The 25,331-nt window shown below is 45.4% G+C and overlaps 1 protein-coding gene across 1 annotated transcript in view; it reads left to right on the top strand.

The window, feature by feature from the left end:
- Positions 1-23,663, top strand: part of LOC144888812 (otoancorin-like) — a 55,500-nt gene extending 31,837 nt beyond the window's left edge. The window contains exons 11-22 of the mRNA XM_078768065.1: positions 1,812-1,912; positions 3,103-3,238; positions 3,553-3,731; positions 8,627-8,720; positions 9,130-9,289; positions 10,313-10,506; positions 12,126-12,287; positions 12,614-12,756; positions 18,018-18,154; positions 22,299-22,396; positions 22,634-22,772; positions 23,078-23,663. Coding sequence (XP_078624191.1) covers positions 1,812-1,912; positions 3,103-3,238; positions 3,553-3,731; positions 8,627-8,720; positions 9,130-9,289; positions 10,313-10,506; positions 12,126-12,287; positions 12,614-12,756; positions 18,018-18,154; positions 22,299-22,396; positions 22,634-22,772; positions 23,078-23,148 — 1,614 coding nt within the window. The 3' untranslated portion in view covers positions 23,149-23,663. The remainder of the gene's footprint in view (positions 1-1,811; positions 1,913-3,102; positions 3,239-3,552; positions 3,732-8,626; positions 8,721-9,129; positions 9,290-10,312; positions 10,507-12,125; positions 12,288-12,613; positions 12,757-18,017; positions 18,155-22,298; positions 22,397-22,633; positions 22,773-23,077) is intronic.
- The last annotated feature ends 1,668 nt before the right edge of the window (positions 23,664-25,331 follow it).

The raw sequence follows: 25,331 nt of genomic DNA, 5'->3' as shown, positions 1-25,331 counted from the left end.
TGTTTGTATTACAATGTGTCAGATGGACAAGATGGATACAGAAGCAAACTCGCAGGAAGGAAAAACTGGAAATTTGGAAAGTGTGTGGGGGAGTTACGGGGGTAGAAAATGTCATAGTTTTGGCTGGGGGATGATCTGAAATGGTGGTGAACAGCTGTCTTGAAGATCTGAAGGGAAGAAAGAGATTGAAGAGAATGTGGAAGTTCATTCCACAGGCAGGAAAAAGGAGAATGAATGAGTGGAGGTGAGAAGTGATTCTGGATTTTGGGAGTTTCACTAGGAGGGGGTTGATGGCAGACCACGTGTGCCCTGTAGAAACCTATGGAATGGGATGAGGACAAAGTGCAGAAGGAGCAGAGGGGACAAGACCAGAAAGGAAGTGGTAGAGGACAGAGACACCACTGACATGTCTGCGATGGTGAAGTGATGGGCCCAGAAACACCTTCATCGTTGGAGATTTCAATGATCTTGAAGGCTTTTCTTTCCATAGCATCAAGCTGACAAGGTGTGAGGTAGGAGTTCCAGCCCAGAGGAGAGAGCAGTATTCCATCATGCTGCAGATGAAAGACTTGTATGTGGAGAGGAGTTCAGGTGTGCCAAGGAAGAACCTTAAACAACAGAGGATGTGCAGTCAGTGGCTGTCTTTGGAGGCCAACTTTAAATCCCCCACATCCTGGAGGGTGTACCCCCACCCTCACAAAGTCAGGGCCACGCCAGAGTTAGAGAGGTGGAGAGAGAAGGAGAGAGAGATAGAGAGAGAAAGAGGGAAAAGAGACAAGAGGGAAAGGGCAGGTCCATGGGGACCAATCGGCACTCTGACCGTAACTGCCATGACGATGCCATGATGCTGTCCGGGAAGCAGGGAAGAATGGAGAAGATTTGGCCGTTGACTTGCGTTGGGGGGTACAACCACCACAAAGAGGCGTCCTCGTTAGTTGTATTGCCTTTAGTTGTACTGGTTGCTTGCATGAACTTGTAGTCGCTACATTTAAAAGAAAGGTGTTGTGAACTGAACGATAGTTTAGTGGTGGAGTGGTTAAAGACTGGTGGGGTTGGAGGGCTCAGCGTTTTGTCGTGTGTGGTGGAGTGGATTCAATAAGAAAATAGGGTGGGGGTCATTTGGTTCAAGAAAGTCCAGATACTTAAATAAAATGGGTCATAGATTGGCGGATTCAGTTTAACATAAAGAAATGTAAGGTGTTTGTGTCTGGGTAAGAATAATGAAAATACAGATTGCATGATACAAGGGGAAATTCTTGGAGCGTGTCACACGGGGGAGGGATCTGGGTGTGGTAACAGATTTGGACGTTAAGCAGACAGCCCAGTGCCAGGTAGCTGTAGGTGAAGCTTACAGGGTTTTGTGTTGTATTCGCAAGGGGATAAATTATAAATCAAAAGTCGTGTTAACACTGTGCATGAATGTCGTGAAACGTCATCTGGAATGTGTGCCGTTTCATTGCCACTTCTGATGAACGCCATATATCTAGCTACCATAGAGAAGGTTCAGTGTAGATCTACGGTACCAGACTGATCCCAGGGATACACCATCTAAGTTTTTTTTTATATTACGGAGGAGGAGGATATCTGATTGAGATAATGAAGGGTAACGATTAAGTAGATTCAAAAAATGTTTTAACTAATGTTTACGGACAGTGACAGGGCCGAGGAGCTTGAGAGTGAAAAAGAGGGGAGTGAGGACGGAAACAAAGCAGAGTTATAAATCAATCATAAAGTGTCAGAAAATAACGACAAAAAAATGCATGCTTTTCAAAGCATTGTTCGCTGATTAATTCTGAGGTTTCTCTTTCCAGGTGAACTGCCTCCAATCGGCCATTCTTGTAAACTTGAACTTTGCGACGATCGAAAGGGAAACGCTCGAGAGTATCCCCCCATCGGTCCTTGCCATGTTCCCGTAAGAATGTCTCCTCCGTAATCCGGTGTTTTATGTCATCAGTGGAACGTTCTCACTTTCCTTTTCCCGATTATTTCAACCTGACAGACAACCTTTTACACTCCGGCATAACCTGTACCTCAGAAGTGATTGTTTTTGTTTTTTACAGGTAAATGTGTTTTGCCATTAATAATCTATGCGCTTGAAGTTTGTAGCTTTACTCGATTGCTGAGTGGTGAAGGACTCTTACCTGCACTTCTTTGGGTTTGGGGTTCAAGTCTTTGTCAGGGCATGTTTGTAAATAGGAAGTTGTTGTAAATTATTACTTTGTAATCCGCCCAAGAAATTAAAATTGTATTTAATTATCAACCAGTCTCGGTGGTGGCATGGTTATAGCGAGTGTCCGCTCTGATTCTGGGAGGTCAATAGTTCGAACCCCGACCGAGTCATAACAAAGACTTTAAAAATGGCTTGACCCTCGCAAGGCAGCAGCTAGCAATGACAACCATAGAATGGCATGGAGAAGCAAGGACAACCAACCTCCTGCGTTGAACTTCCTCGAAGTGGAGTGTGGTGTGGGAACATGTTCTTCTTCTTCGTCATTCTCTGCCCTTTATAAGGGGTGATGTCCATTGGCACAAAGCTTCTGCCCTGTCCTCAGCCAACCCTCTCCACTCTCCAACTCCGACCTTATTGATGTACCGCCTCACAATCTTCCCATCTCAACCACGGTCGACATATTTCCCTCCTACCTCGCTCCCTCCACCTTCCCATCTCAACCACGGTCTACATATTTCCCTCGTACCTCGCTCCCTCCACCTATCTGCCCTCCTTTCCAATGTCTCTTCCCCCATCCACACCAAGTGTCCAGCCCATCTCAGCCGCCATTTCACCAATCTCCCCATCAAGCTCATCTGCACACCAGTTTCCTCCCTCAATTCATCCATCCTCTTTCTATCCACCCTCTTCACTCCCGCAATCCTCCTGACCCAATAATTAATGTTATTAATTATTATGTAATAATAATTAATAATATTATTTCCTTAATTATTAAGAAATATTGTTAATTATTGTTTTTATTATCATTACTGTTACATGCTTTAATTATTTGATCATTTTCTTTGTCGGGTCCATTTTGTGATGGCTCTAACTGACACAACTATTCCGACTTCAGGCCCTCACATAATGCAATTAATTTGTTTTCTTTCCAGATTGACGGACATTAACAAAATCCAAGACACACATTGCTCAAGCCTGGTTAGCCTTCTGGGCAAAGTGCATCTGAATTTGCTGCCAAAAAACTCACAGAAACGCGTCGACTTTGTCAACCGGGCCTGGAGCTGCGGGGTACGTAAAACAACCTTTTCGCCACACAATGGCAGCTCACACGAATAATCCACCTCTGGTAGCCACCTGCCTCATACTTTGGAGTGAAATTCTATGGGTTAGCAAAAAATGGCACCCAGAGTGCCCCGAGAAGTCACGCCACTTAACCCAAGCATAGCAGCTGTTTGTTCGAAGTCAAGTCGGGTGTTGTCTCATGTGTTTTGTGATTTGTGTTCCAGCTCCTCCACGAGCTTTAGACCATGTAGAAAATTCGAATAAACATAAAGAATTAAAAAGGAAATGTAATGTATTCTTCATTTTGTTTCCTGTCACAGGAAAGTAATGGCAGTTTGGTGGAACAACTTGGCTTCCTGGTCTGTGACCTGACCGCGACGAGGATCGAGAGTCTGTCAGAAGTCCAGTTTCTCGCACTCATCAGCAAATTTAAGTCTTGTGGAACGTTTGATCCTGACAAGAGAATCGCTGTTGCTCGAAGGATCAAAAATGTTTATGGGTAAGTGGTTGTGATGCGGGTTATATCCAAAGGAAAATACGTCTCTGCCCGGCAGGAAACTATCTTGTATTGTTGTTTCGTCCTGAGCAGAAAGTGCTTGGCCGTTCATGTTTTTTTTTTTGTTTGTTTTTTTTGTTTTTTTTGTATACAAGATCGAGGCTCGTGAAAGAGCTAACATTAATCACACAAAAAGACAAACCGACACACAAAACACAAAAAACAAGGGGAGCGGCAAACAAGATGTGGAGAGAGGGGGAAGGACACAAACACAACATTTGAGAGCAGGGACATCGGGAGGACTTGGGGGGAGGTGGGAGAGGAATAAAACATATGAACACTGCAAGGACTCTGGGGTGGATTACCGGGGGTAGAAAAGATCAAGGTTTTCGATGGGGGAAGATAAGAGATAGTGGTGAACAGCTGTTTTAAAGACCTGGAGGGAGGAGTGGGATTGAAGGGAGTGGGGGAGTTTGTTCCAGAGGCGGGAGAAAAGGGGAATGAAAGAGTGAAGGTGAGCAGAGAGCCTAGACTTTGGCAGTTTAACCATAAGAGGGTTGCAGGCAGATCTTGTGCGACCTGAAGGAATATTGGGGGGACAGAGCACAGAGAGAGCTGGGGGAGTAAGGCCGGAGAGGAGTCGGTAGAAGACAGAAAGACCACCAACCTGCCTGCGGTGAGTGAGTGAAAGGCCCTCGGAGTTGACTACATCGCAGGAGATTCCAATGATTCTGAAAGCTTTGGCCTCAACAGCGTGAAGCCGAGCAAGGTGTGAGGCAGGAGCACCAGCCCAGAGGGGGGAACAGTATTCCATTGAGCTGCGGATGAAAGCCTTGTATGTGGTGAGGAGCTCAGGTGTGACAAGGAAGGACTTCGCACGACGGAGGATGCCCAGTCGGCGACTGGCTTTGGAGGCCAGCTTGGAAATGTGGTTTTCCCAAGAAAGATCATGGCAGATAGTGAGACCCAAAAGCTTGAGCGACAGAACTTCTTGGAGAGGATTGTTGAGAAAGTAGATGGGAGGGTTGTCCAGTCGGTCCTTTCGGAGAGACATTGTAAGAGTGTGAGATTTGTCAGGATTGAAAGACATGTTCCACTTGTTTCACCAGTCTGTGATTTTGTCCAGGTCTGCAGAGAGTGAGGAGGCTGCAGACTGCCGATCTGAGGGATGAGGAATGGTGCGGCAGATAGTGGAGTCATCAGCAAAGAGATAGAGAGGATTTTCCAGAGAGTCGGAGAGATCATTGATGAAGACCAGAAATAGCACAGGGCCCAGAACACTACCTTGGGGAACTCCAGCCAGAACAGGAAGGGAAGATGAGAGAAATCCATTCAGGGCCACACGTTGCCTACGACCAGAGAGGAAATCCGCAAGCCATTAGTGGAGATTTCCCTGAATACCATAGGAGGTGAGTTTGGTGAGCAGAGCTCGGTGCCAGACCGTATCGAAGGCACGTGATATGTCAAGTGAGACAGCTCTGATTTCCTGTTTGGCATTGAGGACCTCCATCCATTGTTGAGACAGCAGAAGCAACATGTCCAGAGTAGAATGACCTGGTCTGAATCCAAATTGATGATCAGAGATCAAGCCATTGGAGAAGAGGAAGGATTTGATATCTGAAGCAATGATGGATTCCATGACTTTGCTGATAATTGGGAGCAGGCTGATTGGTCTGTAGTTGCAAGGATCTGTTTTTGCACCTTTTTTGTGTAAAGCGGTAATGCTTGCTGATTTCCAAGATGCTGGCAGATGACCTTGAGCAAAAGAGAGGGTGAAAAGAACAGAGAGAGGGTGAGATAGAGCGGCAGAGCAGGATTTTAGGACCCGAGGGCTGATGCCATCTGGTCCAGTTGCAGAATCAGAGTCGAGGTTTGATAAAAACTTCTCCACCTTGTCAGGAGAGAAGGACACAGAGTCCAGGAGCAGTTGGGTTCGACTGGGAAAGGTGGGAACAGAGAGAGATGGGTTTGGGACACAAGATTTTGAGGCAAACACAGAGTTGAGGCATTCGGCTTTGTCACGTGCGGTGTCAACTGTGTAGCCATTTGAGGTAAGGGAGGGGATGGAGGGGGAACAAACACCAGAAACGGATTTGACAAGACACCACCAGGATTTGGAGGAAGGAGACAGGTTTGAGAGTTCAATCTTGAGTGTGGAGAGATAGTGCTTCCTGGCACTCCTGAGGGTAGAAACACACTTGTTTCGAGCTTGGTGGAAGGAACTGAGATTGCCTTCAGTTGGATTTGCCTTCCAAGATGCAAAGGCAAGTTGTTTCAGGGCAACTGCCTCACCACAAGATTCAGTGTACCATGGATGGGAGGAAGGGTAAGACAACTGAAGACGAGATGGGATAAATCTGTGCATGAGAGAGAGCAGTTTGCTTTGGAAGAATTCCCAGGAAGAATTGATGTCAGAGGCATTAGAGATGGGAGACCAGTCCAGTTGATTGATGGCTGCTTGCAGACCGTGCCAGTCGGCCTGAGTGAAATGCCAGACTCGTCGACGCTGAGGAGGCTCTCTGAGAATGGCCAGAGAGATGTCCACTTTAACAAGCACATGATCAGAAGAACCGATTGGAGCAGAAGAAGAGCAGCAGACATTTGCAGGGAAGTTAGTCATAACCAAGTGCAGAAGAGAAGATACTCCATTGACTGAGATCCGGGTCGGGAAATTGACAGATTGTGTCAGTCCCAATGAGTCGCAGAAGTCCTTTGCTGAGGTGCCATGGCTGGTGAGAGATGAACCCACACCCAGCCAGCTGGCATGATGACAGTTGAAGTCGCCACATATGAGGAAGAGAGAGTTTGGATGAGTTGATAGAAGTTGGTCCATGTTGTCCGACAGAGAAATGTAAATGGAGTCATCACTGTTTGGAGGACGGTACAGAACACATATGAACAAAAGGTGGGAGCGGAGAGGAAGCCGTAGCCAGAGGTACTCCTGTGGGTGGGGTGGAGAGAGGGCAGTGCAGGGAGAGTGAGGAAGAGAGTTTTTGATAAAGATAGCCACCCCACCACCAGGACGAGGCTCAGGTCTATCGTACCGGAGGAGGGAGTAACCAGGAAGAGATATTAAGGAATCAGAGACATCTTGAAGGAGGAAAGTTTCTGTGAAGCAGATCAAGTCTGGATTTTCAGAAGCAACCTGAATGGAGAGATCAATCAGGTTTGAGCGAAGGCCCCGGATGTTTGAGGTCCATACCGTTAGTGAGGAGAGAGGGGGAGCATCGGGTGCAGCACAGGGGAGGAGAGGGGTAGGGTTAGATGAAGGGTGAGAGGGGGACGTAGGAAGAGCAGTTGATAGTGTGTCAGAGATTACAGAAGAGTTACAAGAAAGGGAAGGATGAGGAGGACGAAAGGTTTGATGGTGATGGAATGAGGCACAGTGAGAGTTTGTTTGAGGGGGGGCAGAGGAAAGTCGAAGGTTGGGGGAGGTGGAGGTATGACATAGAAGGGAGACGAAGTGGGGAGGAGGCAGCTTTGAGAAGGAGGTGGGAGGAGGGAGAATTTGGGAGGGATGGTTGGGGGGGAGATTTGAAGGGGAGGGGCAAGGGGGGAGTTTAGAAAGTGGATGATTAATGAAAGATGAACATATATAACAAATTGGGTTTGTTGTGATTTTCAAGTTAGCGATTCGTTTAAGAACGATGGAGGAGGGATGGAATGAATGAGAATTTAGAGCATGGAGTGATTTGGAATCATAAGAGATTGAATATTTTTTTGAAATGGAATGAGTTGAAGAGGAAATTGAAAGGAGCCTTTTAAATAAGAAGAAAAACAGCGTGTTGTAATAAACCACTGAATAAAACACTGAAGGGGATAGTTGAAACATATTTAAACAGAACTGTGAAGAACAATCTTATATTCACAAAAATACCAATGGGGAGAGGAAGCCTAGAGCGACGACCACGAGTCACTTGAACAGGGCAAAAGGTGGAAGGCAAGGGGAAAATGGGGGCGGGGCGAGACAGCGCACGTGGGCAGAGGCAAAAGCACACGGGGAGAAAGGGAAATATAAGTTTTTTTTGTTTGTTTTTTTGTTTGTTTTTTGGGGGGGGGGTGTGGGGGTTACAACGTTAGACAAATAGTAGATGTTTGGTGAAGCTTGGTGGAGAAGGGGAAATCAAAAAAGCTAGCAAAACAGTGAAGGAAGGAACAACCTTCGACGGGGGAAGCCTGAGGCTGCAAGGCCTTGCTCGCGACGCAAACAAACGATTAATTTATGAAAGATAAACACCGAGAAACTTCCAAGGGGGACACTATAAGTTCACACACCGAACGATAAATACAGTTTCGACAAAATACAATTGTGAACAGACTTAACTTTGAAAAAAATGTTTAGCCGTTTATGTGAAATGTCATGCCTGATGTAAGCTGGTATTAAAAAAAAAACGATTTACTTGCCTCGGGTAGACCTCACAGACCTGGAAAGAACAGGGTTTAGAACTGACCAGAAATTGATGAATCCATATTGAACTGGGATCCCGGGCCACTGGATCCCGGGCCCTGTAGATTGGAGCACAAATTCGAAAAAAAAGGACGGTCTACTACTCTTCCCTAAGGACACCGTGGGATCTTTAACGCCACCAACATATGCCAGTAGAAGGGACACCCAGTTTATGAGAGGGATGGCACTCACATTCATTAATTGCCCAACTTGCAAAAGACCAGAACGACAGTTTATAGCTCGGTTGGGATTCGAACCCAGACTAAACAGCATAGAGGCTGATGCGAATACCTCTAGGCTATCCTTCCAGCCCAACTATCCAGTCATGGATTTGGGCATCTCATTACCAGGCAATTCCTCGTGGGAAAATATCAGACTTTGGGTCTTCTTTCTTTTGTATCTGGTTGTTGTTGTATTTTATGCCAAATGTTAATTTTTCTTTGTCACGAAGGCCTACAAGTAACTGGGTGGCAGAGAACATAACACTATTAGGACCATTGGTGAGCACATTGGACAGTGAAGATCTCAATCAACTTCCGGTCAAGGTAAATTGAGAGTTTGGCTTCTGAGAACCACTGTACAATATTGGCCAATCATCTGCCTTCCTGTTATCTATACATAGTGAATACTTTTAATTAAACATATATATATATATATATATATATATATATATATATATATATATATATATATATATATATATATGTATGTATACAGTGTGTGTATATATATATATATATATATATATATATATATATATGCATGTAACAGGTCACGGACCTTGTTGACGATTTGCTGACATTGTTGTATCTCCTTCTCCACTTGATTTTCATCGATGGCATGATGATCATATAAATAGCAAATGATCAATATTTCTGAACCAATATGGATTTTTGTTTATTTTTTATTTAATTTACTTACTTGGACATGCGTTTCCCTTATCTTTTCCACCAGTCTGACATTGCAGATACGCTCGTGGATATCTTAGACAATGAAGAGATGAAAGCAGCCACGGTCAATCCTAACTTCGACTACTCTTGGAACGTTGAAAATCTGTACGACTTGACCTATAACATGCTAATAGGGAGTGTACGTCGCCTTCGTCGGGCCATAGGTGAGTGTATTTGCACACCGCGTGCCCTTGCGTAAACTGAATCATTTTATTCAAGTCATTCGTTCACACAGGGAACTTGGATTATGAGGAGGCCATTTGGCCCATCAAGCCTGTGCTACCTCCACACCACATCAATGCAATCCAACAGTTTATCAACTTTTTTGTATACTTAATCGAGGCTCATATTAGAGCTAAGACTAAGATCAATTCACTCGGGGTGGGGATGCCTCATAGTTTGGAAGAGTGTGGATGAGGACACAGGTGATGAGAACAGTGGGCCAAGTCACTGTGTTCCGTATGCATATATAATATGACAAAAAGTGTATAGGATTTTTCTTTTAAATCATAGGATTTAAAAAAAAAAAATTTAATTTCTTTTGGAGGTTTGTTTTGTGGGAGGGGGGGGGGGTGGGGATGCGTTTTAAGTTGAGGAAGGACCAAACACAGACAGCATATTCACCTTTTGACGAGACCCCTCACAGACATTGCAAGCACGACAGGTATACAATCACTGATCCATACCCAGCTACCTACCCTTACTGCCAAATCCATGAACCCCTCCATCCCCAATGGGTTCAAAGTACCTACTTAATTCAAACTTAAACTGATCTGCTGTTTCTACTCCCACTATCCTTCTGGGGAGACCATTCGATGCATTCATTCCTCTGAGTGAAAGAACCCTCCTCTTTTTCACTCTCAGACTGTTGACCCTGCTCCTTTGTGCCCTTAAGTACTCTTCTGACGTGTGTAGTAACTTGCTTCTTGCAGCCGCGTCATTAGCTCTGCCCTTTTTGTTTATAATGCTGAACACGAGCTCTCCTCTTACCTCCCAGCAGACGACGTGGGACAGAAGCGCAATTTATTCTCTGTTCCAGGATAATGACACGATCACATTCCCAATGATTCGTTTCATTCCGTGGGGATGCGGGGTGCATTGAATCCGCTTCACCTGCGTGTTAATTCCTGTCGCTGTGGGGTTTGGCAGTTGCTGATTTGCATTTCATTTTACCTTTTTTTTAATAGAAACAAACTGCACGAGTATCAAATTTTCTGCGGATATGATTAAAAAGATGAAGGGACTCAACTTCAAATGGAAGCCCGATGAACTGTCTTCCTGCATGACGAGCGAAATCTTCATGGAGACCCTGGATACCCTGAATGTTGTTACAAAGTTTGACCAAATCCAATACGAGATATTGTTAAACATAGCAATAAAGGTGAGTGTGACGGTTGTTTCTTGCTTTTGCAATAAGAGAGGATTTCTGCAACATGTTGCCTTTCATTGCTCTCTCATATCCCTTACGCGCCACTTCGTCACTGTCGTATCTACGGAACCTGTTGGTGATAAAGTTTACTGATGCCCTGCAAAGAATGTCTCAGCAAATAGTTTTTGTAATTCCTGTCGATTGAATCACAAGGACATTTGTAGAGGTTGGACAGATCAACATAGTACATGGAATTTGAATCCGGGGTCTCGGCATCGTGACCTATTAGCTGTGGGTGGAACCTCGTGCCGTGCTCCAAGATGTTCCGCACATGGTCTAATGAGAGAAATTGGGATGATTGAGTTCATCGTCTCAAAATGACTTAAACAATTGGTTGCCGAAGAGTTACTTGTACGTGGGTCTAATGGGACAATGCACAAGAAATCCATCGTTTTACGTTTATTCCACCCACACATTTCAATGTATAATGGAATCTTGTGTAGGAGAATATCCTTTGGCATGTATTTCAATAAAATTATAGGGGAATGAAATTTATAAGAGATGTAACAATTCCTCTATCTTTAGCCTGTCCCCTGCACAGCAGGAAACGGAGTTTTGCAATCACGTGTGTGTGTGTGTGTGTGTGTGTGTGTGTGTGTGTGTGTGTGTGTGTGTGTGTGTGTGTGTGTGTGTGTGTGTGTGTGTGTGTGTGTGTGTGTGTGTGTGTGTGTGTGTGTGTGTGTCCAGGCCATGTGAGTATGTGTGTGTGTTTTTACCATTTGAGTTTTGTTGTCGATTTTAATTTTGTATTTGTTTTTAACTGTCTTTGTTATTTTGAGCGTACGGAAGAAGAAAAGGTGTGAATACAAACGGACGTGGACGAGCTTTGTATTTTCAGATGCTTTCTAGTCTTTTTATTTTTTCTTGTGTACAAGATCGAAGCTCGTGTAAGAGCTAACATTGATCAAAATAACAAACTGACACATAAAACATAAAACATATGATAAAAGGAGCGGGAGAACAAGATGGAGAGCAGGGACATCGGGAGATCTGTGGGAGGGAGAGGGCGTGGGGAGAGGAGGCATGGAGGGGGAGGGGGTTGGGAGAGGTAAAAAAACACACGGACACCGCTAGGACTTCCAGGAAAGAAGTCGGTATCCCAAAAAAGTGGATCTGGGGTGAACCAACGGGGGTAGAAAAGATCAAGGCTTTGGATGGGGGAAGATAAGAGATGGTGGTGAACAGCTGTTTTAAAGACCTGGAGGGTGGAGTGGGATTGAAGAGAGTGAGGGAGTTTGCTCCAGAGGCGGGAGTAAAGAGGAACGAAAGAGTGAAGGTTAACAGAGAGTCCTGCCAACCTCTGGGGTCTTATAATTATTTCACCTTCAAATTGTCTGAACTGCCGTTCGTCTTCACGATACTCAACAATATGTGCAATTGTGAAATAATCGATTTTGGCTCCTGAATAAGTACAAGTAAATGGAGTCAATGATTATTATTTTTTGCAAACGAATCATTAATAGAATGAAACACTTTTCATTTCCTGACAATGCCTCTTGAATAAAAACGTTGTACCTCGATGAGACTCGAGTTGTTCCTCACAGCAATGTCTTGTCACTTGTGCCGTACAGACCTTCACGTTGAAAACAGTAGAAGATTTCACTGCATGGCAATTTAAAGCGTTGGGATTGATAAAAAAAGGACTCTCAGTCCTGCAACTCAAAAAACTCAAACTGAATACAAACGACATTCTCAAAAACTTTGGGGACATTGATAGTTGGAACAAAGCCCAGGTGAGGACTCGATGAGTTATATGTGCTGGTTTGCTTTACACTCTGTCAGTCACACTTTGTATAAGCATTTCATTCACCTGGGGTGTTCCCATCACTTGATATTGTTTCTGCTTGACCCTCGGCGTTTAGTGCGAAAGAAGGTCTTGTTCTCCATTATGCATCTTGAAACTTTTATTTCGCTGTTGTGTACCTGTACCCTGGCCAGATTATGACTGCCCTATTCTTCAGGCAGTCAGGTGTTGCCTTTACAAGAAGAAGCATCTTTCTTTATCGCTGCGTTAACTTAACCTCCTCCCTCCTCCTCCCCCTCACCTCCTCCTTTACAGGGCAAAACGATTGTGAAGCAGTTCAGAAATGAACTGTGCTTGCTACCAGACAAAATAAATAGCAGGCAGCTCACCTCCATGGACAACTTGGTGTGCTTTTTCAATCCTGTGCAGATCGCACAGCTGAACAAAACTACCTTTAGGTAAGGAAGAACCCACCCCGACACAGACGTGTTAGCAAGGCAATGAATTGTTCGATGTAAACGACAATGGTTTTTTGGGTTTTTTGGGGTTTTTTTTGATTTGCGCTAAATCTTCCCATTTACATTTTCTTTTTAACTCAACTGGACTATGTCCAGCTGAGTTTTTGTCGACACCCAGTGTCCGTCGTCCGTCGCCCGTCTGTCGTCTGTCTGTCTGTCTGTCATCTGTAAACAATTCGACGTCTCCGCTCTAAAAGACACAAATATTGATTACATTTGATGAAACTTGTTATGCAGCATCTTTAAGACATCAACTAGTTTGGGATTGCATTTGGGGGTTGCACGCCCAAAAATGGGCGTGGCAGGGCGGCCATATTGAAAAATCAATTTTTGTCATATATTTTTAGCACATATAAACTATATAGTTTGTGGTTCTATTATGCATATTCTAACCATATTGATATAGACCAGTTGAGTTCAGGTTCCCTGGAACCTCTAGTTAAATGTTTGTTTTCAATTACTAAAGCTGGAATTGATTGAGTACTTAGACTCTCGCAAGTTTGACCTCTTGGGGAATGAGTCTTCTCGAGTATGATGGATTGATTCTCAAGATGCACGTGACGCCGTGCAGGAATGAAAGTGTTTATGACTTTTTTTTATTTTCTTTATTTACACGATCTAACATTCGTAGTGGGGCTGCCACGCATCACACACATAATATGGAGATACAGACGAATACAAGAAACACAACACAGGACTGTTAGACGAGACAAACACAGCCACTGAGCTTGGGGGAAGTGTCGTCGCTTTCCCGGGCACTCTGGGTACCGGCGACGTCACAACAATGGCACTGCCTTTGTCACTGCACTCGGCGAGGCATTTCCGAAGAAGAAAGTTCCTCCTTCCCATGGATGCCAACCTCTGGGGATTGCCAGTGCTTTTATCCTTTTAAATGCTGAGCATCGAGCAAGACAGCAGCACGTACCATTTTTAAAGTGTTTGATTTGATTCTAACACTGAATTACCAATTCTAACACTGAATAACATGTTGGACAAAGCACTTGTGTTGGCATCATGGACATCCTTACAAAACAGCTTGCATCGAGATACATCGAGGAACCTTGCAGAAACCACTCCGCCACCTGAACGCTCACGCAGCACATCCACCCTAAGCACCTTTACCCATTGGTTAATTGTCCATATCTTAGTTTCCTCCATGAAAAATATTTGATTGGTTGAGACGTTGTGGAGTGGCGCACACCGGTTATTTCTGTCCCGCAGATTTGATAAAACTCGGACGGGGCACATGCACATTTTTATGTCTTTCCCACTACCAATAACCTCTCGCTCTAGAGATCCCCGTTAACTCAAACTATCAGGTCTTCAAAGATAATACAAAGTCACTTTGTCAATGAGGTCGTTGAACATGATGAACATTCTTTGCAACCCCCCTCGTCTCTTCCTGATGTTTGGCACGGGATGGTACAAAAATTATTGTTTTATTTTTGAAGAACCAAGTAGAATAGCATCAAAGGAAGTACACACAAGTCATTGTGGCTGCTGACAATGTTAATTACAGAACTTCTATTAACCAGGAAGGATAACAAAGTGAACACCTGAGGAGTTTTCAAACAATATAAAGGACAATAACCCCAAGTTCAGGAATCAAGGATGTGATGTTTTTGTCGCAACAAATAAGTTTAAACTTCTCTGTGGGTTTTCAGTGTGCTCGGTCCAGCTTGACGGATGGAGGCACGGTCGTTGGTGTGTGTATCATGAGTTATCTGATCGAGCTAATTAGTCTGTCCTCTGTGCAGTGGGAGATGGTGTTTTCCTATTGCGTGTGTGTGTCCAAGTGGGGTGTGTGTGTGTTTTTAATGTTGAAGGCTCAAGTCACGGACCATATAGTCCTTACGAGGTCAGACCTTAAATAAAAGAGCCGCATTGATAGAAAAGTGAAGACACACGTGCACACACACGTGCACACACACGTGCACACACACACACACACACACACACACACACGCTGGAGAGTGGGTCACACACACGGTGGAGAGTGGGTCACACACGGGGAGAGTGGGTCACACACGGGGGAGAGTGGGTCACACACGGGGGAGAGTGTGTCACACACGTGGTAGAGTGGGTCAAACACAGGGGAGAGTGGGTGTCACATGGGAGACAGTGCGTCACACACGGGGAAGAGTGCGCCACACATGGGGAAGAGTGCGTCACACAAGGGGGAGAGTGTGTCACACATAGGGGGAGTGTGTCACACGCATGGGGGAGTGGGTTACACACACAGGGTAGTGGGTCACACGCACGGGGAAGTGCGTCACACACACGGGGGAGTGGGTCACACACACGGGGGAGTGGGTCACACACACGGGGGAATGGGTCAAACACGAGGGGGGGGGAATGGGTCAAACACAGGGGACAGTGGGTCACACACGGGGGACAGTGCTTCACACATGGGGAAGAGTGCGTCACACACGGGGGAGAGTGCATCACACAAGGGGGAGAGTGTGTCACACATGAGAGAGAATGGGTCACACACGGGGGGGGGGAGTGGGTCACACACACGGGGGAGTGGGTCACACACACGGGGGAATGGGTCACACACACGGGGGAGTGGGTTACACACATGGGGGACTGGGTCACACACACGGGGGAGTGGGTCACACACATGGGAGTGGGTCACACACATGGGAGGGGGTCACACACAGGGGAGTGGGTCACACACACAGGGGAGTGGGTCACACACATGGGGGAGTGGGTCGCACACACACACATGGGGGTGTGGATCACACACACACACACGGGGTCGATTATTTATTTATTTTACACATGTAAATTACATGTCAATGCACATGTTAAATGGAGTTTGTTTATTAATCCTGGATGTGAACAGATTCATTCAACCTTGAAAACTCGTGCGAAAACCAAAATTTTTTTTACTAAAGATTGCACTATTTTATTTCCTTTAGCAATGAAATGCATCTTCTTTGGGCGGTGTGTAAACGCTCCGAACGAAACAGGCATTGCCTGGTTTCCTTTGCTTGAGTTGTAATCAAAATGTACCTATGTTTCTTCAAAAAGTAATTTATGATCGAAGACGTGTTATTTCGGTCTTAAAATGCACATCAGTCACGGGTGACTTCATTTTTAAACTTGAATGTATTGAAAAGTTTTCGCTTTACAAAGTAAAAATAGATTAAAACCAAACGTTATTAATAAATAGTTTATTCCACAGTTAGTTTACATTATACGGGCCTTCTCATTTAAAATGCATTTTGTTCTATAAACATTAACTTTCATCGAATATTTCTCATCTATGTTATTTGGGCAGTTTGATATACCGTGCCGATCTCGGCTATTTCCTGCCTGTGCGTTAACTTTCCGCAAATCTCCTTCCCGTTTTTTGCAACCGAGTCTAAAAGCATGTTAGCGACTGTGAAAAATGAAATCAGATGGTAAATTAGAGTCGAGATAAAGCCATGAGAGAGTCTCAATGGACTTTATGTTACAGGCCTTCAAAAATGCATTTTGTTCTATAAACGGTAACTTTAAAGGTTCACAGCCACGGAATCTCACTCAAAATTCATTTGATGTCATCTAAATGAGTCTTTTTATGGTGAATTCAAATATGGCATTGATGTTTTGTTATATTCACTCTGAAACATTAAAAATGAAAGAAAACCGAACCACTTGGGAACATCCCTAAAAATTCTGCCCCATACCTCAAAGCCGATGATGTAATCTCCAGAACGCAGCTCGCTCTCAAGCACGCTCCACGTGCATTTGCTTATCTCGAGCTCGTATGCCGATCCAATTAATCAATTCAAACATGCCAGTAAGGTCTACGTTTATTTCACTAATTAAATTTTTTAATTGTCTGAAAGTGTGTGGCCTGAACACTGACTGGAATGGAGTGAGGGTGATGGCTATCTATAGACTGTCTGTACCCAGGCCCAGGCCAGCCAGGCAGGGTACAAAGGCAGCTCAGCTCAGTCCTCGCCTCGCCTCGCCTGCAGCTGCCTTAGTTATTAGTACGAGTAGTACGTGAGCGTGAACGAATTATACGGTCATGATTGATGATGATATCTAAATTGTATCCAGTCAACACTTACCCTCATTCTTTTCCATTTCTCAGCTGCTGTTCTTCCACTTCCTTTTTTCTCTGTGTCGGGCTTAATTCTGCATTTAATTACCGGAACGGCATCAGGCTTGAGCCGTCTCAACTTTCTGATGTTAAATTCTGAGTACAGGCCACTGTCGTAGTCACTATCGCTGAAGTGTGCGCTACATATGACGCTGCAATCACTTGGTCCTTGCCAGTTTGACCTCGTCAATCTTACCTTTCCCGTCCAGATTTTCCGCAGATTTGCATCTTTAGGAAAAAGGTGAAGACTAACTCCATCATTTGTTGTGTGGTTGCAACCTGCAACAAGGCACCTTGCAGGCATTTTCGCTGTTTATTAACCGATGAACTTTGGAATAACTCGACGATCGCAAATCAAAAGTAGAGTACGTACAAATTACACGGAACGGATCACGGGCCGAAGCATAGTGAATCGAGATGGCATGGCCTTTGTTCTGGAGATGACTTCACACGTCATGTGATCTGGTAGCAGTGAAATTCGGTTTTTTTGAGGGCGGGACTTAGCAGGGTGCAAGAGCGCTACCAAGAAATGAAAAAAAATTATTTAAAAAAAAAATTAGCTGTTACTTATTTCAAGAAATCGATTTCTATTTTTAAAAAAACTGATACTCATACAAATAAGTAAAAAATGTTCTGTATTTCTGTGCACCTTTAATTGAATTTCCTTCCCGTTTTTTTTCAACCGAGTCTAAAACCATGTTAGCGACTGTGAAAAAATGAAATGAGATATCGAATTAGAGTTGAAATAAAACTGAGAGAGAGCAAGACACCGCGGGCCTAACACAAGAGGCCTCAAAGCTATGCGAGGAAACAAAATGGTGGCGATTTGTTTTGAAGCCCCTCCCAGACCGGGTGTAGCCATTCCACCGGACAGACGTTTTACAGACAGACAGATAGAATCACCTACAGAGAATATTATATAGATAAAGTTGTTTAAAATGTGTTCATGAATGAATTGTCACCCTGTAGTATGATTGCAAACATCTTACCTTTTATTCACAGCCCCTTCCTACTCACCCCTCCCTGGGATTTGATGCTTTCTTACAAATTGCAACAATCTGTGCATCATTTGATTGTGTTTGTGTGTGTTTAAAACGTTTAGTGAGGCAGCGAATAAGATTGGCCAGATCACGTGTAGAACACCGTTGCTTGTGGCTTGGAAAAACAAAGCCGTGGAGGCTTACGGCCCCGTGGCAAGCTGGAAAAACAATATTCTGCAAGATCTCCACAATATCGTTGGTAAGTATTTCTCCGTGAGCTTTGATCATGGTGTGAAAAAGGTCAAATTTTTAATAATGGCATTGCACAGCTTATTATTCAGTGTGTGCGTGTTGTGCACACACGTGTAGGAGGTAATTGTGTAAACACAAGCGATACCCACTTCAGGGATTGCAAACAATGAAGCGATACACACTTCAGGAATTGCAAAACAATGAAGCGATACACACTTCAGAAATCGCAAAACAATGAAGCGATACACACTTCAGGAATTGCAAAACAATGAAGCGATACACACTTCAGGAATTGCAAACAATGAAGCGATACACACTTCAGGAATTGCAAAACAATGAAGCGATACACACTTCAGAAATCGCAAAACAATGAAGCGATACACACTTCAGGAATCGCAAACAATGAAGCGATACACACTTCAGGAATTGCAAAACAATGAAGCGATACACACTCCAGGAATCGCAAAACAATGAAGCAATACACACTTCAGAAATCGCAAAACAATGAAGCGATACACACTTCAGGAATCGCAAACAATGAAGCGATACACACTTCAGAAATCGCAAAACAATGAAGCGATACACACTTCAGGAATCGCAAACAATGAAGCGATACACACTTCAGGAATTGCAAAACAATGAAGCAATACACACTTCAGGAATTGCAAAATGAAGTGACACGCACTTCAGGAATCGCAAACAATGAAGCGATACACACTTCAGGAATCGCAAACAATGAAGCAATACACACTTCAGGAATTGCAAAACAATGAAGCGATACACACTTCAGGAATTGCAAAACAATGAAGCGATACACACTTCAGGAATCGCAAAACAATGAAGCGATACACACTTCAGAAATCGCAAAACAATGAAGCGATACACACTTCAGGAATCGCAAACAATGAAGCGATACACACTTCAGGAATTGCAAAACAATGAAGCGATACACACTTCAGGAATTGCAAAATGAAGCGATACACACTTCAGGAATCGCAAACAATGAAGCGATACACACTTCAGGAATTGCAAAATGAAGCGATACACACTTCAGGAATCGCAAACAATGAAGCGATACACACTTCAGGAATTGCAAACAATGAAGCGATACACACTTCAGGAATCGCAAAACAATGAAGCGATACACACTTCAGCAATCGCAAAACAATGAAGCGATACACCCTTCAGAAATCGCAAACAATGAAGCGATACACACTTCAGGAATTGCAAAACAATGAAGCAATACACACTTCAGGAATCGCAAAATGAAGCGATACACAATTCTCGGCTTTGTGGGAGAAAGGTCACGACTTGGTGCGGGAAAGGTCTCGACTTGGTGCGGGAAAGGTCTCGACTTGGTGCGGGAAGGGTCTCGACTTGGTGCGGAAAGGGTCTCGACTTGGTGCGGGAAGGGTCTCGACTTGGTGCGGGAAAGGTCTCGACTTGGTGCGGGAAGGGTCTGGACTTGGTGTGGGAAGGGTCAGGACTTGGTGTGGGAAGTTGGCGTCAGGAAGGGCATCCGGCCATAAAAACATTGCCTCAAACAGGGAACCATGATTGTCATGGGGCCCGCAAGGCTAACCCCCGCTCTAGCGGGGAAAATGGCCTTAAAACGATCATTCATTCATTCATTCATTCATTCAAGGGTCTCGACTTGGTAGGGAAAGGGTCTCGTTTTGGTGCGGGAAGGGTCTCGACGTGGTGTGGGAAGGGTCGAGACTTGGTGCGGGAAGGGTCGAGACTTGGTGCGGGAAGGGTCTCGACTTGGTGCGGGAAGGGTCGAGACTTGGTGCAGGAAGGGTCTCGACTTGGTGCGGGAAGGGTCTCGACTTGGTGCGGGAAGGGTCTCGACTTGGTGTGGGAAGGGTCTCGACTTGGTGTGGGAAGGGTCTAGACTTGGTGTGGGAAGGGTCTAGACTTGGTGTGGGAAGGGTCTAGACTTGGTGTGGGAAGGGTCGAGACTTGGTGCGGGAAGGGTCTCGACTTGGTGCGGGAAGGGTCTCGACTTGGTGCGGGAAGGGTCTCGACTTGGTGTGGGAAGGGTCTCGACTTAGTGTGGGAAGGGTCTCGACTTGGTGTGGGAAGGGTTTAAACTTGGTGTGGGAAGGGTCTCGACTTGATGTGGGAAGGGTTTAGACTTGGTGTGGGAAGGGTCTAGACTTGGTGTGGGAAGGGTCTAGACTTGGTGTGGGAAGGGTCTCGACTTGGTGCGGGAAGGGTCTCGACTTGGTGCGGGAAGGGTCTCGACTTGGTGCGGGAAGGGTCAGGACTTGGTGTGGGAAGGGTCAGGACTTGGTGTGGGAAGTTTGCGTCAGGAAGGGCATCCGGCCATAAAAACATTGCCTCAAACAGGGAACCATGATTGTCATGGGGCCCGCAAGGCTAACCCCCGCTCTAGCGGGGAAAATGGCCTTAAAACGATCATTCATTCATTCATTCATTCATTCATTCAAGGGTCTCGACTTGGTAGGGAAAGGGTCTCGTTTTGGTGCGGGAAGGGTCTCGACGTGGTGTGGGAAGGGTCGAGACTTGGTGCGGGAAGGGTCGAGACTTGGTGCGGGAAGGGTCTCGACTTGGTGCGGGAAGGGTCTCGACTTGGTGCGGGAAGGGTCTCGACTTGGTGTGGGAAGGGTCTCGACTTGGTGTGGGAAGGGTCTAGACTTGGTGTGGGAAGGGTCTAGACTTGGTGTGGGAAGGGTCTAGACTTGGTGTGGGAAGGGTCGAGACTTGGTGCGGGAAGGGTCTCGACTTGGTGCGGGAAGGGTCTCGACTTGGTGCGGGAAGGGTCTCGACTTGGTGTGGGAAGGGTCTCGACTTAGTGTGGGAAGGGTCTCGACTTGGTGTGGGAAGGGTTTAGACTTGGTGTGGGAAGGGTCTCGACTTGGTGTGGGAAGGGTTTAGACTTGGTGTGGGAAGGGTCTAGACTTGGTGTGGGAAGGGTCTAGACTTGGTGTGGGAAGGGTCTCGACTTGGTGCGGGAAGGGTCTCGACTTAGTGCGGGAAGGGTCTCGACTTGGTGTGGGAAGGGTCTCGACTTGGTGCGGGAAGGGTCTCGACTTGGTGTGGGACGGGTCTCGACTTCGTGCTGTTAGTCTTTACTTCGTGCTAGAAAAGTCTCGACTTCGTGCTGGAAAAGTCTCGACTTCGTGCTGGAAAAGTCTCGACTTCGTGCTGGAAAAGTCTCGACTTCGTGCTGGAAAAGTCTCGACTTCGTGCTGGAAAAGTCTCGACTTCGTGCAGTCAATGCTTCATCCTCGTTACATTTGAGATATTATCCACCACATTTGCTTGCTGCTTATGATCCTCATCTTTCTGGAAGATGATTTCCCACCTATGAGTTGTGAGCCTCAGGTAATGGCGTGACGGATTCGATTGAGCCTGCACTTGTTATCCGTCAGCATGCTGTCAATTTTGGCCAGGTCATTGACTTTGTTGATGAAAGTGTCACCCCAATCCTGTCCTAATCCTCCACCATCTTTCATAGAATCACAGTAGATGTTTGACAGTTTCTGGTACCTTTTCCTGTACACCATCAAATATACCGTCTTCGATTGCCACCATTTCAACCTTTTGGTTTGCCCATATCTCTGAGCAGCGGTTTTCCAGCAACTCCATGGCCAGTGAGATCGCTTCGTGATAACTTGTATCATGTAACATTCACAGCTGTATTTGTGAGCAAATTTGCAAGATCTTTACTGGACCCTCCCCTAACATATACGAACACACCATGAAATCACAGTTCCATTTTATTCCTCGACTTGTCCTATTATTCAGTGTTAGGTTCACGTCCCCTCTGCAGAGGTTTGCAGGCAGGATCTACTGAAACATGGGAACTTGGTGTAACTTTCACCAACCAGAACTTTGAGTTGTACACACTTGTCACATGGTATTTCACTGTTGCATTATTGGAACCACACTGCGACTACTACTGCCTACTCGTGGTTGGGTTTGGACCACCGAGCTCTCGGACTCAGAGCCGATGCTCTAACCATTATGCCACTGAGTCCGGTATTTTAACAACCTGAATGTATTCTCGTGCAGTTCATTTTCATATGACAATTCTTCACAGTAGTTTCCTTGATTGATAAGGTCATGCCATGTGAATTTTTTTTTTTTTCCTAATGTTTCCTCTACCACCAAATTTTCTTCAGCCGGCTGCAGCGCCGATGAGTTGAAAGCCATTGATGACACTCGCTTACCATCTATATCATCTTCGGCTATCCCCTTGATCCCTCCTGAGGTTCTGAAGGTCAGTCTTGCAATAAACAGTTTGACATCAGTTTCAACATGTTTCGATCTCCCTTTATGCCCTGCCCGACGGACCATCTGCAACCGAAACGTTAGGCCTTTAACAGAGAAAATCGTTATGACGTGGCAACAATTTGCTTTAATCACCATCTTTGGTATATCTATCTAGTGCATAGCTGTAAAGGATTTAAAATTGACTTTAAGACGCCATTCTTCCCCTTATTTTGTCATTTACTAGGAGCTGTCCGTGGATGAACTGAACGCTCTCGGGTTTGCCAATTTGGCATCCACCACAGATGAGCAGCGCGAAGCACTAAACTCGCAACAACTCAGTGTTTTGGAAGAGGTCCTCGACGTCACATTCAGACGAAATGCTGGTAAGGTCACAACTCCTTTTCTTATCGGTGACGAGACGCGATTCATTCTCTTTCCTTCCCGAACGGGGCCTCATAAATTGTACGGACACGCAATGCCGAGTTTCACGAGGACAACGTTCCGCATGTGAGAGCAAAATACAATTCCCGGTCACCTCGGAAAATACGGTCCAGGGGATGAATTTGATTCGAGGTTTTTGTGTCTGTCGAATCGTCAGTTGATGCATTCGGCTACCGTCTTGATTTATATACGATGGTCTGTCCGCTCGATAATCTTGTCCCTCACCCGTTCCTTTGATCCTCGACAGGGAAGAGATTGAGCGGTGGGATGCCCGTGGCCTTGCTCGCTGCGCTCACGTCTCTATTTCTGTTTCTCTGAGATTCTCGGCGAGTCAACCTCCTGCCAACGAGATCATCGAGGGATCTCCACTCTATTTATCAGTCATTTGTAACCGGGTTGTGAAAAAAAAAAAAAGTATTTATTCGAGGTGAAAATAATGTATCTACTCAATTGATATTTACGTCTTACTTCATATTTATGGATTTATCGGCTGGGAATATGATAATGTGTTGATAATACTTCTTTCCTCATTTCACACTAAGTATATATTCACTTATCGATCATTGTGATTGAGGGAAGGGTTGTCTGCACGTTTTATTTCCTATTGTGTAGTTTGCATTCAACGTTCAATTTCCATACAATTGTATTTGTAGTATTTGATGAGCTTTAAAGACGTAAAAAATTATAATGTATATCAAAAATTATAACATATATATCTAAAATTATATCTAATACAATGGATAATAATATATCTATGCATTGGTTTCTTTGTAATTTGTTTATTCTATTGTGAGGAATATTAGAAGTCACAGTATTTCCCAATAAATACAAGGAAATAAATCTGAGTCTCATATATTTATTTGGCTGAACTTTCCACACGGAAGGTTTGTGATGTGCATCCGCCTCTCACAATTCCACCACAACCCACATAACGTGCATCCGCCTCTCACAATTCCACCACAACCCCTATAACATGCATCCGCCTCTCACAATTCCACCACAACCCCCATAACGTGCATCCGCCTCTCACAATTCCACCACAACCCACATAACGTGCATCCGCCTCTCACAATTCCACCACAACCCCTATAACATGCATCCGCCTCTCACAATTCCACCACAACCCCTATAACATGCATCCGCCTCTCACAATTCCACCACAACCCACATAACGTGCATCCGCCTCTCACAATTCCACCACAACCCCCATAACGTGCATCCGCCTCTCACAAATCCACCACAACCCCTATAACGTGCATCCGCCTCTCACAATTCCACCACAACCCCCATAACGTGCATCCGCCTCTCACAATTCCACCACAACCCCCGTAACGTGCATCCACCTCTCACAATTCCAACACAACCCCCATGACATGCATCTGCCTCTCACAATTCCACCACAATCCCCGTAACGTGCATCCGCCTCTCACACTTCCACCACAACCCCCATAACATGCATCCACCTCTCACAATTCCACCACAACCCCCGTAACGTGCATCCGCCTCTCACAATTCCACCACAACCCCCATAACGTGCATCCGCCTCTCACAATTCCACCACAACCACTATAACATGCATCCGCCTCACAATTCCACCACAACCCCCATAACGTGCATCCGCCTCTCACAATTCCACCACAACCCCTATAACATGCATCCACCTCTCACAATTCCACCACAACCCCTATGACATGCATCCGCCTCTCACAATTCCACCACAACCCCTATAACATGCATCCGCCTCTCACAATTCCACCACAACCCACATAACGTGCATCCGCCTCTCACAATTCCACCACAACCCCCATAACGTGCATCCGCCTCTCACAATTCCACCACAACCCACATAACGTGCATCCGCCTCTCACAATTCCACCACAACCCCCATAACGTGCATCCACCTCTCACAATTCCACCACAACCCCTATAACGTGCATCCGCCTCTCACAATTCCACCACAACCCCCATAACGTGCATCCGCCTCTCACAATTCCACCACAACCCCCGTAACGTGCATCCACCTCTCACAATTCCAACACAACCCCCATGACATGCATCTGCCTCTCACAATTCCACCACAATCCCCGTAACGTGCATCCGCCTCTCACACTTCCACCACAACCCCCATAACATGCATCCACCTCTCACAATTCCAACACAACCCCCGTAACGTGCATCCGCCTCTCACAATTCCACCACAACCCCCATAACGTGCATCCGCCTCTCACAATTCCACCACAACCCCTATAACATGCATCCGCCTCTCACAATTCCACCACAACCCACATAACGTGCATCCGCCTCTCACAATTCCACCACAACCCCCATAACGTGCATCCGCCTCTCACAATTCCACCACAACCCCTATAACGTGCATCCGCCTCTCACAATTCCACCACAACCCCCATTACGTGCATCCGCCTCTCACAATTCCACCACAACCCCTATAACGTGCATCCGCCTCTCACAATTCCACCACAACCCCTATAACATGCATCCGC

The sequence above is a fragment of the Myxine glutinosa genome, chromosome 14 (assembly GCF_964187855.1).
Source record: "Myxine glutinosa chromosome 14, kmMyxGlut1.1, whole genome shotgun sequence".
NCBI lineage: Eukaryota > Metazoa > Chordata > Myxini > Myxiniformes > Myxinidae > Myxine > Myxine glutinosa.
This window is presented reverse-complemented; position numbering and strand designations above follow the sequence as displayed.